The sequence below is a fragment of the Marmota flaviventris genome, chromosome 17 (assembly GCF_047511675.1).
Source record: "Marmota flaviventris isolate mMarFla1 chromosome 17, mMarFla1.hap1, whole genome shotgun sequence".
NCBI classification, from domain to species: domain Eukaryota; kingdom Metazoa; phylum Chordata; class Mammalia; order Rodentia; family Sciuridae; genus Marmota; species Marmota flaviventris.
This window is the reverse complement of record NC_092514.1, coordinates 43150495-43167810: the sequence shown is the minus strand read 5'-3', so window position 1 is coordinate 43167810 and position 17316 is coordinate 43150495. Positions and strand designations below refer to the sequence as shown.

At 34.9% G+C, this 17316-nt stretch overlaps 1 protein-coding gene across 2 annotated transcripts in view; it reads left to right on the top strand.

Moving 5' to 3' along the window:
• Nucleotides 1-17316, top strand: part of Med13 (mediator complex subunit 13) — a 90486-nt gene that overhangs the window by 23500 nt on the left and 49670 nt on the right. For both annotated transcript variants that reach the window (XM_027950263.2, XM_027950262.2), the window contains exons 4-9: nt 3023-3168; nt 3887-4084; nt 5669-5863; nt 6472-6634; nt 7031-7141; nt 13990-14673. In XM_027950263.2, coding sequence (XP_027806064.1) covers nt 3023-3168; nt 3887-4084; nt 5669-5863; nt 6472-6634; nt 7031-7141; nt 13990-14673 — 1497 coding nt within the window. The remainder of the gene's footprint in view (nt 1-3022; nt 3169-3886; nt 4085-5668; nt 5864-6471; nt 6635-7030; nt 7142-13989; nt 14674-17316) is intronic.

The window sequence follows — 17316 nt, the reverse complement described above, 5'->3', positions numbered from 1 at the left end:
TGGTTCAGGGGTTAAGTACCCCTTGGTTCAGTTTAATCTCTGGTACCCCCCCAAAAAAAAACAAAAACAAAAAAATCACCAAGAAGCATACAAGTCATCAGTGAAATGCTTGTGTAGACAAAATCTTTTGAATAAATACCTGAAGAAGGTAAATTTAGCTAAGGCTGAAAAGTAGGGAATAAGGTCCTCCTTGGTCTTTTTTTTTTTTTTTTGTGGGGGGGGGGTATGAAGGATTGAACCCAGCAGTGCTTTACTGCTGAGCTACATCCCTAGCCTCTTTTTAAATTTTTTATTTTGAGCCTGGGTCTGGCCAAATTGTTTATGGCCTCACTAAGTTACTGGGACTTGCATTTGTGATCCTCTTGCCTCATACTTCCAAGTCTCTTGAGTTTATAGGTGTGTGCCACCATGCTTGGCGAGGCTTGCTTATATTTAAGGAACAGCAGGGAGGCCAGTGTTAGAGAGATGGTACCTTCAGAGGAAGTCTAGTGAGAAATGAGGTTAGAGAAGTAATGGATATCGGAGGTGTGTTGATATAAGGTGCTGTAGTATATCAGAATAATTATTCCCCCTAGGAATGTTGAGGTGGCCCACGCCTGTAATCCTAGCACCTTGGGAGACTGAGACAAGAAGATCGTGAGTTCAAACTAGCCTCAGCAACAGCGAGGCACTAAGCAACTCAGTGAGACCCTGTCTCAAATAAAATACAAAGTAGGGCTGGGATGTGGCTCAGTAGTGAGCGCCCCTGAGTTCAATCCCCGGAAACAAACAAACAAAAAATGAAAAAATAAAGAAATACTGGTATCTTGGGTGAAGTGGAGCATGCTATCTGAGAAAATGAGGCAGAATTGTAAGTTCAGGCTCAGCCTGGGCATTTAGAGAAGCCTGTCTCAAAAAATGAAAGGGCTGGAGATGTAGGTCAGTGGTAGAGTGCCCCAGATTCAATCCCTAGAACCACAACAAAACCAAAGAAACAAAAAACAAAATTATTCGTTAAATGCAATATGGTATCTGCAATGTAGTGTCAAATCTCAGGATTGGATCCTGAGATGGAAAAAAAGCCTAAGTGGAAAATTTAAATAAAAGACTGGAGTTCAGCTGATAATAACATATCAATGTAAGTTTATTGTTTGACAGATGTAGCATGGTTAATGAAAACTGGGTGAAGGGATATGGATCTCTCTGTAGTATCTTTGCAATTTTTCTGTAAAAATTTAGTTAGTTCTGCAGTGTTTAATACTAAAAACTATTAGAGCCAAAAGATATATTAACTACTGAATAATGTGTAGAATTCAGTATTTTAAAACATTTAAAAGTAATTTTAATTCAAGTAGCACTGAATGGTGTGATTAAAAAAAAAAATCCTGCTCTAATACTCCATTCCCATTCCCAGAAATAACTAGGTTACTTTGTTTTTAAACTTTTTGTTTAGTGCTTCTGGTGGTTACTACCATAATTCCAGAGATAAGTTCAGTTTGTGTCTATGAATATTCAGTTGAGATAAATAATACCTTCAAACCAGCTTCTCTAAATTACTTTCATAACTTGAATGATTGATTTCAATTTCTTGTTCTATCAACTTTAGACATTATTGTTGACTCCCTAATATAAATAAAAAGAGATACTTGGGAGCTGGGGTTGTGGCTCGGTGGTAGAGCGCTTGACTAGCATGAGTGAGGCACTGGGTTAGATTCTTAGCACCACATACAAATAAATAAAGGTTCATTGGCAACTAAAAAAATTTTTAAAAATGAAATATTTAGTTCTATTATTCTTTTTTACATTTTTCTTTTCCCTCTCTGTTCCTCTCTTTCTCTTCATTCCCCCAGCCCCCCTTTGGTGGCATTGGGAACTAAACCCTAGGATGCTCTACCACTGAGCTCCATAAGCTCCATCCCCATCCCTTTTTGTTTTTTGAGATGGAATGTTGCTAAGACTGACCTCAAACTTGTAGTCCTGCCTCAGCATTATGTTTTCACTTATGCTTTCTATTTTCCACTTTTGTTAGCTCTAGCATTACTTCCTATAATTTAATATAACAATTCATTTTGCTCTGCCTTGTGTGGAAAAAATTCAAGAGGGTTTATTCATGTTTAACAGGTTATGATTTGATTAATGATCATATTTTAAAGGACTTCTTAAAATGTGTGGAGAAAAAATAAGAAAAGTAGATTCTTAGTGTATAATCTCATTCCTTTCTCTGCCACTGTCTAAATCTGTCTTAAGGATACATCTTCTGTCCTAAGGCATTTGTATTTTCCAATCTGTATACCTAGACACACCTCATAGAGTATTTTACATCTGTCCTTGATTCTAGGATTGCTTTCAAATCATTTCATTGGTTGAGAGATTATTTCATTAAATGATTAATTGGATATGTCTCAATTTCAGAAATAATAAAAAAAGAAAACATATTTGCATTAATAGGTATATTTTTAGATGGGGTCTTACTGTGTTGTCTAGGCTGATGTTGAACTCATGGGCCCAAGTCATCTGTTGCCTGAGCCTCCCAAGTGCTGAGGTTTCAGACAAGCTCTACCATGGCCTGTTTATATATTTGTATTTCTTACAGAGAGGGTGAAAATGAACAAAATAAAAATTGTGGCCATTAATTTTTTTTGCTATACTTCTTTAATAAAGGAAAATTCTTATTTCTTCTAAATAATTAAGACCATGCTATTTTGATAGTCGTCTACTTTCTATTAAACCCTCTCTCCCAACATTTTTGTGGTTATATAATAATATATATACATGTGGGTGTACCTAACTTGTTTAACTGGTTCATCTATTTTGCAGCTTTTTAAAAAAATCATAAATAGTGCTGTGAACCACCTTTCTTACAACTAAATATTTGCTTGCGTCTATGACTTTTTTCCTTCAGATGAAGCATTCCTGGGTTAAAGAAAGTATGCGTTTTTTGTGTTATACCTTCTTAATAAAGAAAAGCTAGTTATTTTTTTATGTTTTTTTTTTTTTTTTGCTGTTAATCATCACTAAAATACAACTTTTTCTTCTTTATTAGTGAACATTTGTCCTGCTCTTTCACCTTTTTCTTGCATGGAGAAAGCAATGTTTGTACCAGTGTGGAAATTAACCAACATCAACCTGTATATCTTCTCAGTGAAGAGCACATCACCCTTGCTCAGCAATCTAATAGCCCGTTTCAAGGTAGATTATTTTATTGGCTTAGGAATTTAATCTTTTATTGTTATTTCAAGAATATTCTTATTGAAGTTGCTAATTTTGCATATTGGGCTTGGTGGAATTTTGCCCCTGATCTTTAGCCTAGTGATGATTTTGATGTAGCTTTCTTTCTTTTCTCTCAGAGTATTAAGTCAACAAAGTATGTTTACTAATGTAAAAATTATTTTTTAAAATCCATGAAAACAAATATTAAGGTTTTAATGTGTTCTGTTAAATATCATTACCTGTTAATTTTTCAAGATTATCCTGTGTGTCAGGTCATATAAGTAAGCCATGTTTAACATTGTTACACAGGAACTTTCAATATCATTTATACCATAAAAACATTAAACTCCAGTAGGAAAAATGTTTTAAAAGATTGCTGGTTTGTTTTAAGGACTAGAAATGTGTTAATTTGATCTTAAAATCTAATGTTTGTTTAAATTTATGTTGCAGTCCATTGTAAGTACTTAAGAGTTGTATATTCACATTGTTTTCCTCAAATTGCTTTTTTAGTCGAGAGAAATTGAAGAATATTACAGATACCTCAGTTCCTGATGGAATTCTTTGTATTTCTGAGTTGGGGGTAGACATATTTTTAATAGTTTTTAGAATTGCATAATTACTTGTCACACTATTCAACATGATCTTATTTGGTGTAATAGTTTTAGTTACTTACTTGATGTCTGCTCTGGGTTTCTAGTTATCTTAAGCCCATTTGGACTAAATGGCACTCTCACAGGACAGGCATTCAAGATGTCTGATTCAGCTACAAAAAAATTGATTGGTGAATGGAAACAGTTCTATCCTATTTCATGTTCCTTGAAGGAGATGTCTGAAGAAAAACAGGAAGATATGGATTGGGAAGATGATTCTTTAGCTGCAGTAGAAGTTCTTGTTGGTATGGATTCTGAGTATTATTCTGAAGGGGAAACCATGTGGCTGTCTGTATTAGTTAGATTTTACTGAGTAACAAACAATTTTAATACCTCAGTGGCTTTCAGCACCAAGCATCTGTGTGTTGCCTACTTCCCGTTTGGATTACAGAGGCCTGATACTTGGCCATGGTTTGGCACCATATATCTTCTCATTCTGTAATGTAGATTAAAGGAGTCCCAATATCTGGGACACACTAATCTTAAAAGTAACAATCAAAACATTAGGAACCAAACCTAACCATATAAGTATAGCTAAAGCTTTTGCTGGGATATGGTGTATATTACATCTGCTCACTTATCATTGGACAAAACTAGTTACATAGCTGGGCATGGTGGTAATCCCAGTGACTTGGGAGGCTGATGGAGGAGGATCACAAGTTCCAGGCTAGCCTCAGCAACTTGGTGAGACCCTGTCTCAAAATAAAAAGGGCTGAGGATGTGGCTCAGTGGTAAAAGTGCCCCGGGGTTCAACCTCCAGTATCCAACAAAACAAAAATTAGTTACTTGTCCATGCAAAAGTCATTGAGATAGGGAAATATATTCTATCTGAAGGGAAGCATGCTAAAGATGGGAGAGAATAATTGTGAACAAATCAATATTTGGAGGCTGGAAAGTGAAAACTTGTGTTATACAGTGCTTGAACATTTAATAAAACTCTCATCTCCAATAACAGAAAATGTTTCTAAAGAACTTGTGGCTTTAGTGTACTCTGCCTAGGTCAGCTGTTTTCACATTGGCTCTATTCTGTATGTTTTCTCATTCAAGGACCAAGGTTACCAAGGTAACCTTTACACTAGGGAATGCTAATCTACTAGGAGAAGACAGAAGTAAAAGAGGCTGCTACTGACCCTGGAAGCACATTTAACACTCCTATTAGGATATAGCATATATTTTAGAATAAGACACATAGCCAAGCCCCACAGTGGGGTGAAGACATATATGTACTGTACCTTAGGAGACATGGAAAGCATGGAGAGTGTGTAATTGAACAGATAATTGGGATTAGACTATAATACAGTATTTAGTGGAATCTAATGTTAATGTTATATATAAAGATTGCTGCATTGATTTTTTTTTTTTTAAATTAGAAACATTAGCAGTATTCAGTTTTAGTAAAAACATTACTACCAGAACATTTGTGGCAAAAACAGAAACAAAACACAGACATTTATTAGGCTTTTAAAACAGAGCTATATAGGACTGGGAATGTGACCTAATGATAGTATTTGGCTTGGGTGAGGCCCTGGCTTCAGTCTCTAGCACTGGAAAAAATTAAAGTAGACCTGTTGATTAAAAATAGAATATAGTTCATAATTCTAGTAATAATTTTTAAAAATTATATGGTTTAGTTGGTCAAATATGCAAAAAGACTTTTCTTTAAAAAACAAAATATAGCTTCTGCCAAGAGTGTATTTTGATAAAAACCTTTTCTGTGCAAACATGGTCATAGTATGCCTGCTTTTCTATTATATGCTCTTGAATTGAGACTAATTCCACTGCAGTCACAATAGTCATCAATTTTCCTGTTCATTTTTTTCCCCTTTCAGCTGGTGTTCGAATGATCTACCCAGCATGCTTTGTTCTAGTCCCCCAGTCAGACATTCCTACGCCTAGTTCTGTGGCATCCTCTCACTGTTCAGCTTCTTGCTTGGGTGTCCACCAAGTGCCTGCTTCCACAAGAGATCCTGCTATGTCTTCAGTTACTCTTACACCACCTACTTCTCCTGAGGAAGTCCAAACAGGTATTAATACTAGTCTGTTTCATCGAGTCTGGTGATAAACCTATTGAATACATAAGAACGGAAAAAATATATGTATACTTTGGAATAATTTAAAACTTACTGAAAAGTTACCGAGAACGCCCTCTTCTAGATTCCCAAATTTAACGTTTGCTTTATTATTCCCGCTGTATGTGTACATTCATTATCACTAGTCTTTTCTGAACCATTTGAGAACAAGTTGCATACATGATGTCCCATCATTCCTACATACTTAGTGTATTTCCCAAAATTAAGACAATTTATTGACTTATTTGTGGTGCTGGAAAAGAACCCAGGGCCTCACATATGTCAGGCAGGTGTTCTACCACTGAACTATACTCCTGGCCTCTATAATTTTTATTTGATTCTCTAAGTCAGGAAAACAAATTGACATGCTATAATTCAATTTACATCCCCTGTTGACATTTTTTTGCTATCAGTATTTAATATTCTTTTTTGTTTCAAATATGAACAGGTTTACCAGACAGCTTGAGTAAGTTGTATCATAAATTAATATAACCCTCAATAATGTTACTTTAAATCTACTTTATTCTCCTACAGCTTATTTTTTTGTTGTTGTTTATTTGCAGTTGATCCTCAGTCTGCCCAGAAGTGGGTCAAATTTTCTTCAGTGTCTGATGGCTTCAACTCTGATAGTACTAGCCACCATGGTGGGAAAATACCCAGAAAGTTAGCAAATCATGTGGTGGATAGAGTTTGGCAAGAATGTAATATGAACAGAGCACAGAACAAGTATGTATTTTAGTTTTTCTTATTTTTCATTAGCGATACTGGGTAATGAACACAAAGGTGTTCTACTACTGAACTACGTCCCCACACCTTTTTATTTTTTAATTTGAGACAGGGTCTTGCAAAGTTGCTGAGGCTGGCCTCAAATTTTGATCCTCTCGCCTCAGCCTCCTGAGTGGCTGGGGATTACAGGCATGTGCCACTGTTCCCAGCCATATATTTTCATTTTCACGTTAAAAAAAAAAAAATCTCATGTTGGATAATTACTTATAATTAAGAGTTAAACAGTCATTTATATGACTTTAGCTCAGAAATTTGTTTTTTAAAATTATTTTTAATGCTAAATTTAAATTAGAAAATTTTATGAATCTTAAGAAATTTTGTAATTTCAAATTTTAGGAGGAAGTATTCTGCTTCATCAGGTGGTCTGTGTGAAGAAGAAACTCCTGATAAAGTGGCATGCTGGGACTTTGTTGAAGCCACACAAAGAACAAATTGCAGTTGTTTGAGGTAGATTATTTTTTAGTTGATTGATGGTTGTGTGTATATGTATGTTGTTTCTTATTCACTTTGTTTGGGATATGTTTATGTAAACACTGTGTTAGAAGTTTTTTCAGAAGTGAGAAATATAAGAAAGAAAATTTAATAATTTGAAGCTGATTATAGATGTATGTATTTTCCAGATACCAGAGGTAGATTGTGGAAGTTTTTCCTAGCAGCCAAATAAAAGAGATTTTATTAGATTATGGTATACACAGCATCTGAAAAATAAAAGACGCATGTCTCTTGAGAAAACTGTTCCTCAATATTACTGTGCCTGAGAAATTTCTCCCAAGGGTTCTTATAAAAGAGATGATATGTGATATACTTAGTAAAAATCTCCACTGTCATTTTTCTTTTTTTATGGTAAATACATTGTTGGATTTTGTGCAGCGGGTTCTTTTCTTTGGGCAGCTGCAAGTGAGTTGTTGGGATAAGATTCAGAAAATGTGCTTTGGCAAGGGACTAAAGCTATATTATTATCCAAATACAGACTTTCTAATCGACTGTATTGTTGAAAGATTGGTAGAAGAATGAATTCTTTAGGCCTTTTATTTATTGGGGACTTTTGATGAGGTTTATTAGAGGCTTTGAAACTACATTGCCAAGTTTATTATTTTATTCTGCATATTAAAGGTAAATCATGCTTTTACAGTCAAGTAAACAATAATGGCTTTGACATCCCTAATCAGGACTTGTTACTGAATAGGTGGCTACCCTTTTTCCCCATGGAAATGAGCCAACAGAATGGAATGCCTGCAAGTTAGGGCCAAGGTTTTTCTTACCTTAGCTACTTGAGTATAATGACGGACTCCTTGCCGTGTATTTCTGTATATATTGAATGTTCTTACTTAGATTCTTTGGATTAAAGGATGGTAATGTTTTAATATCTGGCAATATTGTTGAAAGCTTACCTCTTGTTGATAGATTGGAATAAAAATATGGATATAGGGCTGGATTGTAGCCCAGTGGTAGAGTGCTTGCTTTGCATGTGTGAGGCACTGGTCACATTCAGTCCTCATCACCACATAAAAATAAATATTGTGTCCATCTACAACTAAAAAAGTATGGATATGTTAGCTGTTTTACAGTTTAAAGTAGTTAACAATTGCACCTGCTCTTTCTTTTTTTGGGGGGTATTGGGGATTGAACTCAGGGTCACTCGACCACTGAGCCACATCCCCAGCCCTATTTTGTATTTTATTTTTAGACAGGGTCTCAGTGAGTTGCTTAGCGCCTCACTGTTGCTGAGGCTGGCTTTTGAACTTGTGAGTTCTTGCCTCAGCCTCCCAAGCCTCTGGGATTACAGGCATGTGCCACAGTGCCTGGCCTGATTTTTAATTTAATTATTAAATGAGAGTGAGGCCTTGAGCAACCATATGTGTGTATCCTCCTTTGCCGTGAAATATAGGAAATAGGACAAATATTGCTAACTAACTATGCTAATTGGCCTCCAGTTTGCTCCTACCCTTTCCCTACGTTGTTTTGTATTTCAGAGAATTAAATTTCTTAGGCTCCCTTGCTTTCTGGTTTTGGTTAATAGAAGATTGGAGGGTGGAAGGAGGGAAGAAGCCACTACTTTTTTGAGCCAGCTTCATCAGCAGCTCCCGTGTATCCTATTAATAGCCCCTTCCTCCATGGTCCCAAACGCTGCATTTCTTGCTTTGTTTATAGCACATCCCAGGCTTTCGAAACACGGTGAGACTAATTCATCTTATTGTCCTTTTAGTCTGAAGCCACAGTCTCAAGTTACTGTTATCCTGGTAGCTCTCTCTTTTTTTGTTTTGGTAACCTGTTCTCTATAGTAAATTTCCTCTGAGTGAAAGGTAGGACTGGACCCTGACTAACGCTGGGTTCTCTTAAGGGCTGGGATTGTGGCTCAGTGGTAGAGAGCTTGCCTAGCATGTGTGAGGCACTGGTTTGATCCCCAGCACCACATTAAAATAAATAAATAAATAAATTCTAAACTAAATAAAAAAATTTATTTTAAAGAACCTGATTTTTTAAAAAATGGCATAAATATATAACAAATGATTTGCAAAAATAAATTTTAAAAAAATTATAATTACACATACGAAGTTTGCCCATTCTCCCCATATCCACTACCTTTCCCTATCTATATGTGGCTCTTTGCCAGTTAGATATTATTCTTTTACAAGTTTTTCTGTAATTTTGCATTACATTTTCCTTTGACGCTTACATTCTGATTTTATTTTATTTATTTATTTTTGGTGCTAGGTATTGAAACTGGGGCATTTAGGCACTGAGCTATATCCCCAGCCGTTTTTACTTTGAGACAGGGTCTTGCTAAGTTGCTGAGGCTGGCCTTGAGTTTGTAATCCTTTGCCTCTGCCTCCTGAGTCACTGGGATTACAGGTGTGTACCACTTTGCCCATCTTATTCTGATATATTTAACGTCTTATTTTTTTTCTTAGATCTGTTCATGTTAGTTACTTGTAAATATGCCTCATTGTTTAAATATCTTCTTGGTATTGCACTGAATGGAAGTATCAAAAATTGTTTTTTTAAAATTTTTGTTTTAGTTGTCAGTGGGCTTCATTTTATTTATTTATATGCTGTGCTGAGAATAAAAATCCAGTGCCTTACACATGCTAGGCAAGTGTTCTTGAGCCAAAACCCCAGCCCAAGAGTTTTTTTATTTGATGGACATATAGGTTGTTTCCAGAGGCTTTTTTAATATGTATTAACTGTATCAGCTTTTTAAAAATGGCTATTGCTGTGACTATCAAGTTAGATTTTTTTGAACTTTTAAATTTAAGGGTGCATACTGGATAGGATATAAATTAGGTGGATTAGGTGATGATTGTGGGCAAAAGACTGCTTAAACAGTTGTGAATTCAAAAAGATTCTACCAAATTTCCTCATTTTTTTGTTTTTCTTATACTTTCACTCATCTTAGAACTATCTCAAAATTGTTTTTAAAGTTGTTATAGTAAGTGAGAAGCATAAAATTGTTTTGGTTGCATCATTCACCAGTGAGATTTGAATAGTGCACATTTATTGATATTAGACTTGTCTGATAGAATGTTCATAAGACAATTTACACTTAGCCAAGTTACTTGACAAAAAAAGGAATTAAGTTTCAGATGTTAACACTAAATTAAACAGATTTCCCAAGTTGGTTGGTTTCTAGTATGAAATTCATACTAGGATTCTAGAATTGTTGTCTTTAAAAAACCTTTTTTTGTTGTTGTTGTTTTAAAGTAAAGGTCTGTACCGGACTATGACAGTGTTGTCAAAATTTTATCCTGGTGCAGTGGCACATGCCTGTAATCTCAGCACCTTGGGAGATGGAGGCAGGAGGATCACGAGTTCAAAGCTAGCCTCAGCAAAAGTGAGATGCTAAGCAACTCAGTGAGACCCTGTCTCTAAATGAAATACAAAATGGGTCTAGGGATGTGGCTCAGTGGTTGAGTGCCCCTTAGTTCAATCCCCAGTACCCCCCACAAAAAAATTTTTTTTGAAGATCCATATAATGGTATATACCAATAATGGATTATTATTATTATATAGCCTCAATGAATATAGTTTCTACTCTTACAGCTGGATAAGTAAATATATGGCTGTTTATTTTTCACATCCCTTGTATTTGTGACATAACAAAATAATTCACTTCCTTAATGGAGGTGTTCTTAATACTGTGTAGACTACACCTCAAAATTTGGGTTTTAAGATTTCATTTACACTCTCAATTATTGTGGGGACTAAGATATGGCTCAGTGGGTAGATTGCTTGCCTACCTCTGGGTCTGATACCCAGTCCATCAAAAAGAAAATAGAAATGTATGATACCTAAAGTGCTTTTATTTATATGGGCTATATCTATTTATATTTATTTTAGAGAAATTTTGAAGTACTACTTAATTTATTAAAAACAACAATAAGCCCAGTGTATATTAACATGAATAAAAAATTTTTATAGACATTAACTGTATTTTCTAAAACAAAAAATTATATAAGTGGCATTGTTTTACAGTTTTTAAAAAAATCTCTTTAATGTTGAGCATTATAAGATAGATGGATTTTCCCATATTTACTTTTTTTTTTTTTAATATTTATTTTTTTTTTTAGTTTTCGGCAGAAACAACATCTTTGTATGTGGTGCTGAGGATCGAACCCGGGCCGCACGCATGCCAGGCAAGCGCGCTACCGCTCGAGCCACATCCCCAGCCCCCATATTTACTTTTGCATTCAACCTCTTATTGTCTTGGTTGAGATATATGACGAAAATGCAGCCCACACAGCTGTGCAGTTGGAAGAGGGAAGATAATATTTTAATAACTTTTTCAGATAATTATGGATATTCTCCTTTGATACTGCACCAAACTTTGCAAATGATAGTTTATTAAATGATAGTTATAATGTGGAATCTGAAGCCATGTTAATGAAATTTTTATACTCCACTAATGACTGGATATTTTACTTAAGCTTTATTTTTCTTACATTGGTTATTTGGAAAACATCAATTCATTAAATTATGTGGCTCTTCTGAACATTTTGTTATAAGGTAACAAAAATTTTATTCTTTTATGTCATTAATGATCTCACCAGAAAAGTAAATATTAGAAAATTGTCGAGTTCTCTGTGGCAGATAAAATTTTCCAAAGTTCTGTATCTTACTCTAAAGTTCAGATTCATCAGTTTTTCTTCCTTAAAATGACAAACTTGTTTTGTTCATTTTTGTAACTTAGTAAATAGATTTCCTGAATAATCAGTCAGATATGGATGGATACTCATTGTTTTTCAAATAAAATTGGTGTTCTGTGAAAAAAAGGCCTAATTCATCTTGTACCTCAGATAGTTGTACAAATGCTTTCCTACAAGTGTTTTTCCTCAGAGCAGCCATTATACTTTAATATGTAGCAAACATTCATACATACACACCCACCTTTTTTTTGTTGTTGTTACTAGGAATTGAACCAATGGTTCCTTCACCACTGAGCCGTATCCCCAGACCTTTTTTATTTTTTGAGAGAGGGTCTCACTAAGTTGATCAAGGCCTCAGTAAGTTGCTGAGGCTAATCTTGATCTAGCAATCTTCCTGCCTTGGCCTCCTGAGTAGTTGGCATTACAGGGGTGTGCCTCATTGTATACCTGCTGCTGATGCTGTTTTTTTTTTTTTTTTTTGGCGGGGAGTGTGGGGGACTGGGAGTCGAACCCAGGGCTTTGCAAATGCAAGGGAGACACTTTGCCACTGAGCTAGCTACATCCCAGCCTTTGTCTAGCTTCTTAATGAAGTTTTTTCAAACAAATCTAAGATACCGTTTAACTCTATAGTACTTTTCTGTGTGAGGTTTATTTATTTTTTCCTTTTACGGTGCTGGGAATTGAACCCAGGACCTTGCACGTGGTAAGCCAGTACTCTACCACTGAGCTGTACCTCTGGCCCTGTTATTTTATAATTCTGTTATTATACCCAATAAAATGAGCAATAATTCCTTGATGTCATAATACCCTGTCAATATTTGTCTCAGAATAGGTGGTTTGTTTGACTAGCATGCAAATTTAAGTAGTACTTACTTATTTAAGTATTCTGAGTCTTTCCTGTATGTGACATTGACTTGGTTAGAGAAACTAGGTCAGTTGTCCTATAGGATGTTCCATGTTCTGAATTTATCATTTACCTTGTATACCCAAATTTGGTTTTCGCTGTCATTTAACTTCTTCTTTAACTTTTATATTTCTATAAATTGAAGGTAGCTCTTACAGCTGTGCTGCCCAGTACAAGGTGTGTTAGTAACCACTAGTAGCTATTTAAAGTAGTATAAAAATTATATTTAAAGAAGTATAAAAATTAAGTTACTCAGTTGCATTAACCTCAAGTGCTCAAGAGTCACTTACAGAACATTTCCATCGTAGTACAAAGTTCTTGTGGGCAATGCTCATCTAGAACCTTGATTAGATTCAAGTACAATGTTTTTGGCAAGAGTATTTTATGGACAGCGTTGTAGTTGATTTGTAGTAGTTGCATCAGAAGAGACATAACGTTTGGATGTCCCACCTAATTTTTTTTTTCTTTCTGATATTTATTTTTTACTTTTAAGTGGACACAATATCTTTAGTTTACATTTATGTGGTGCTGAGGATTGAATTCAGTGCCTCACACATGTTAGGCGAGCACTCTACCACTGAGCCACAACCCCAGCCCCCACCTCTAATAGTTTTAAGATCGATTGGTTGTTGATCACCTTGAATAGTTTCTAACACTGTTAACTGCAAATAAAGTTTTTCTTCTTCCTTTACTAATGAAGTCTTTTGACATCTTTTTCTTGTCTTCTTGTATTCGCTAAATTATTTCAATAAAAGTAGAAATGTTTGAAGTTAATATTCCTTTTTTTTTTTTTTTTTTTTGGTACCAGGGATAGAATCCAGGGTGCTTTAACCACTAAGCCACACCCCCAGCCCTTTTATTTCTTATTTTTTAATTTTTAGTTGTAGATGGACACAATACACAGTATCTTCATTTATTTTTATGCGGTGCTAAGGATCGAACCCAGTGCCTCATGCATGCAAAGCAAGCACTCTACCACTGAGCTACAACCCCAGGCAATTATTTCTTATTTTGAGACAGGTTTTCGCTAAGTTGTTTAGGGCCTTGCTAAATTGCTGAGGCTGGTCTTGAACTTTCTATCCTTCTGCCTCAGCCTCCCAATTTACTGGGATTACCCACATATGCCACTGTACCCAGCCAGATTATTCTGTTTTTAGGATTATATGAAAAACAACAAATAATATTTGAAATGTCACTTTGCTGTAATAGTGATTCTCTAAATATCAACCCTTTATTTTAACTTACAGGCACAAAAATCCCAAACCAAGAAATTCTGGACAACAAGGACAGGTACCATCTTTAGGTCAGCAACAACAAGTACTTCCTAAGCACAAGACCAGTGAGAAGCAAGAAAAGAGTGAAAAGCCACAGAAACGCCCCTTGACTCCTTTTCACCATCGTATATCTATCAGTGATGATGTTGGCATGGACACAGATTCAGCCAGCCAAAGACTTGTCATCTCTGCTTCAGATAGTCAAGTGAGATTTTCAAATATCCGAACTAATGATGTAGCAAAGACTCCTCAGATGCATGGCACTGAAATGACAAATTCACCTCAACCACCCCCACTTAGTCCTCACCCATGTGATGTGGTTGATGAAGGAGTGACTAAAACACCTTCAACTCCTCAGAGTCAACATTTTTATCAAATGCCAACACCGGATCCCTTGGTTCCTACTAAACCAATGGAGGATAGGATAGACAGTTTGTCCCAGTCTTTCCCACCTCAATTCCAGGAAGCTGTAGAGCCTACAGTATATATTGGTACAGCTGTAAACTTGGAAGAAGATGAAGCTAATATAGCCTGGAAGTATTACAAAGTCCCAAAGAAAAAAGATGTAGAGTTTTTACCACCTCAACTTCCAAGTGATAAATTCAAGGATGATCCAGTTGGACCTTTTGGACAGGAAAATGTAACATCAGTTACAGAGTATGTATTTTTTTTAATAGTCACTACTATAAGTTAAGGGTGGAAATGATCTAAGTTTTTAATACTAGGACTCCGGGATTTGTTTCAGAATAGGATTTACAATAATAAATCCTCTGAGTATTAAATTTGTATAATTTCTTTTCTTTTTTTTTCCTCAGGGAACCTCTTCATTATGAATAGTTTAGTCACCAAAAAAAAAGTGGAGAAAATAATATATAAACACTCATATATCCATCAGCCAACCAATGTTAGAACTCCAGTGTACTATTTTTCTTTTTTCACTTCCTGAATTGGTGCTTATTATTTCTATACATGTCCTTATATGTGTAGCTCTAATTAAGTCACGTTAAATGACTTTATGGTATTTCCTTGTTACTATATCATAATTTAATTTGCTCTCTAAAAGATGGATATGTTGATCATTTTCAGTTTTTCACAGTTACAAAGGATGTAACTGAACTGTACACATTTCTTTCTGCACTTGTATAAGAATTACTCTAGGAAATACATTGAAAATTAGAGTTGCTAGGCCATGAGGTTTGTCCATTTTCAATCTTAAGGGTTGCTGTCCAAATAGCTGATATAGTTTTTCTCTAATGAACCAGCAGAGTATAAGAAAAACTGTTGTTCTTCATTTTCCTCAATACTTGGTGTTAGGAGTCTTTGAATTTGGCTGTATGCAAAGTGGCATCTCATTGTCTTTAATACATATTTTCCAGATTCCTACTGAGGTTAAGCATCTTGTAAAATATATTTTGATCATTTAGATTACCTCTTCTGTGAATTGCAGAGTCTTTTTTTTTTTTTTAGTCTCTCTCTTTTGTCTGATTTGTTCTTTTCACATTCTGGTTACCTATGTTAGTAACATGTGCTATAGATACTTTGCTTCATCTGTGATTTGCCTTATTTGTTCACTATATTTATGACATACTTTGGGCATAAGGCGGCTTTTTTTTTTCTGTTTTCTAATATATATATATACAGCTTATCAAATAAGCCTTTTGCATTTTTGTTTTTTTAAAAGATGAAATCCAACAAAATGCTACTACTATATTCCTTAGAACTGTCTACCTATTTGTTAGTCAAAGGCCAAGTAGTATGCAAAGATTACATTTCCTTCTCTCAGTCAATTATGTTTTTATTGTTTAAAAATTACTCAAGGGTTAAATGATATCTTAGACTTTATTAGTTGGTTAAAATGTCATATGTCATATGTCTCCATTATTTGTGTATTTTTTCCCTATTATGTAACTATTATATAGAATTTTTTACTTTTTAGTGTTGTTTACTAGATATGTTTTCTAAGATTTTATTTTAGTAGATAGATGCCTAAGTTAATATAACTAGTGGCTTCTCTTGGGATTTGCCCTTATTTTGTTGACAAACATCTTCAATACTCTTCTTGAGTGAGAGATTGTGGGAAATATATATTTAACATCTTTGAATTTCTGAAAATGATTTGATTTTTGTCCTTGTACTCATTGATAATTTGGCTATGTATTGCATTTTCAGTGAAATATCATTTTCTCTTGGAACTCTTATGGCATTGTTTGTCTTCTAATGGCTTCCAACAAAATATGTAATAAGAGTCTCATTCTGGCTCACTTTTTAAAGATTGTGATCTGTTACCTCCATGAGGCTTTAGGGTTTTCGTTTTAGATTTAGAATTGTGAAATTCTAAGAATATGTTTAAGTATAGCAATCTTTTTTGTTTTAGTCCTTGTACTAAATACTTGAAGAGACTGTTTAATTTGAAGTCTTTTTTTTTTGTCCTGCTACTGGGAAATCTCTTTCTTGGATATCATCTCTCTTTTTTCCCCCCTATTCTCTTTGGAACTTTGATTCCAATGGTGAGTTTCTTTATTTTCTCATTTTAAAATCTTTTTCCCCTTTTGTGTTCTGGGGAAATTCCTTGTTTCTTAGAGCCCTTTCTAGAATTTCTCTTATTTATTTATTTATGAATGATTGAATGAATGAATGAATGAGAGGGGTGTTGCTCTATTGCCTATGCTGGCCTTGAACTCACAGCTGGGATTATATAGGTGTGCACCATGTTGGGGCCCCTCGTTACTAAAATTTTCTAAACAGATTTTTTAAAAATATTTATTTTTTTAGTTGGATACGATATCTTTATTTATTTACTTTTATGTGATGCTGAGGATCGAACGAACCCAGGACCTCGCATGTGCTAGGCGAGTGCTCTACTGCTGAGCTGCAATCCCAGCCCCTAAACAGATTTTTTTTTAAAATAAAAGATTAGCATCCCCTTCTTTTCCTTTGTTTAAAAAACTTTTTTTTTTTTTGCTGTAGAATTACCTTATTTTGATCTTTTATCTTCATTGTTCTTCTTATATTTCTGATAATAATTATTTTTTATAGACACTTTAAAATGAGAGAATAGATTGGAAAGTTTGTGTATATAGGCTAACATTTTTGATTGGCAGGCCTTGCTTCACTTCAGAATGAAGAAGAAGGTAATCTCTTTGTTTTCTTTGAAAAGAAACTCTTCCATCAAGCGTGGTGGCATACACCTGAAATCTCAGCTGCTTGGGAGGCTGAGGCAGGAGGACCACAAGTTCAGCGTCAGTCTAGGCAATTTAGGAGATCCTGTTTCAAAAAAATTTTTTAAATGACTGTGGGGAC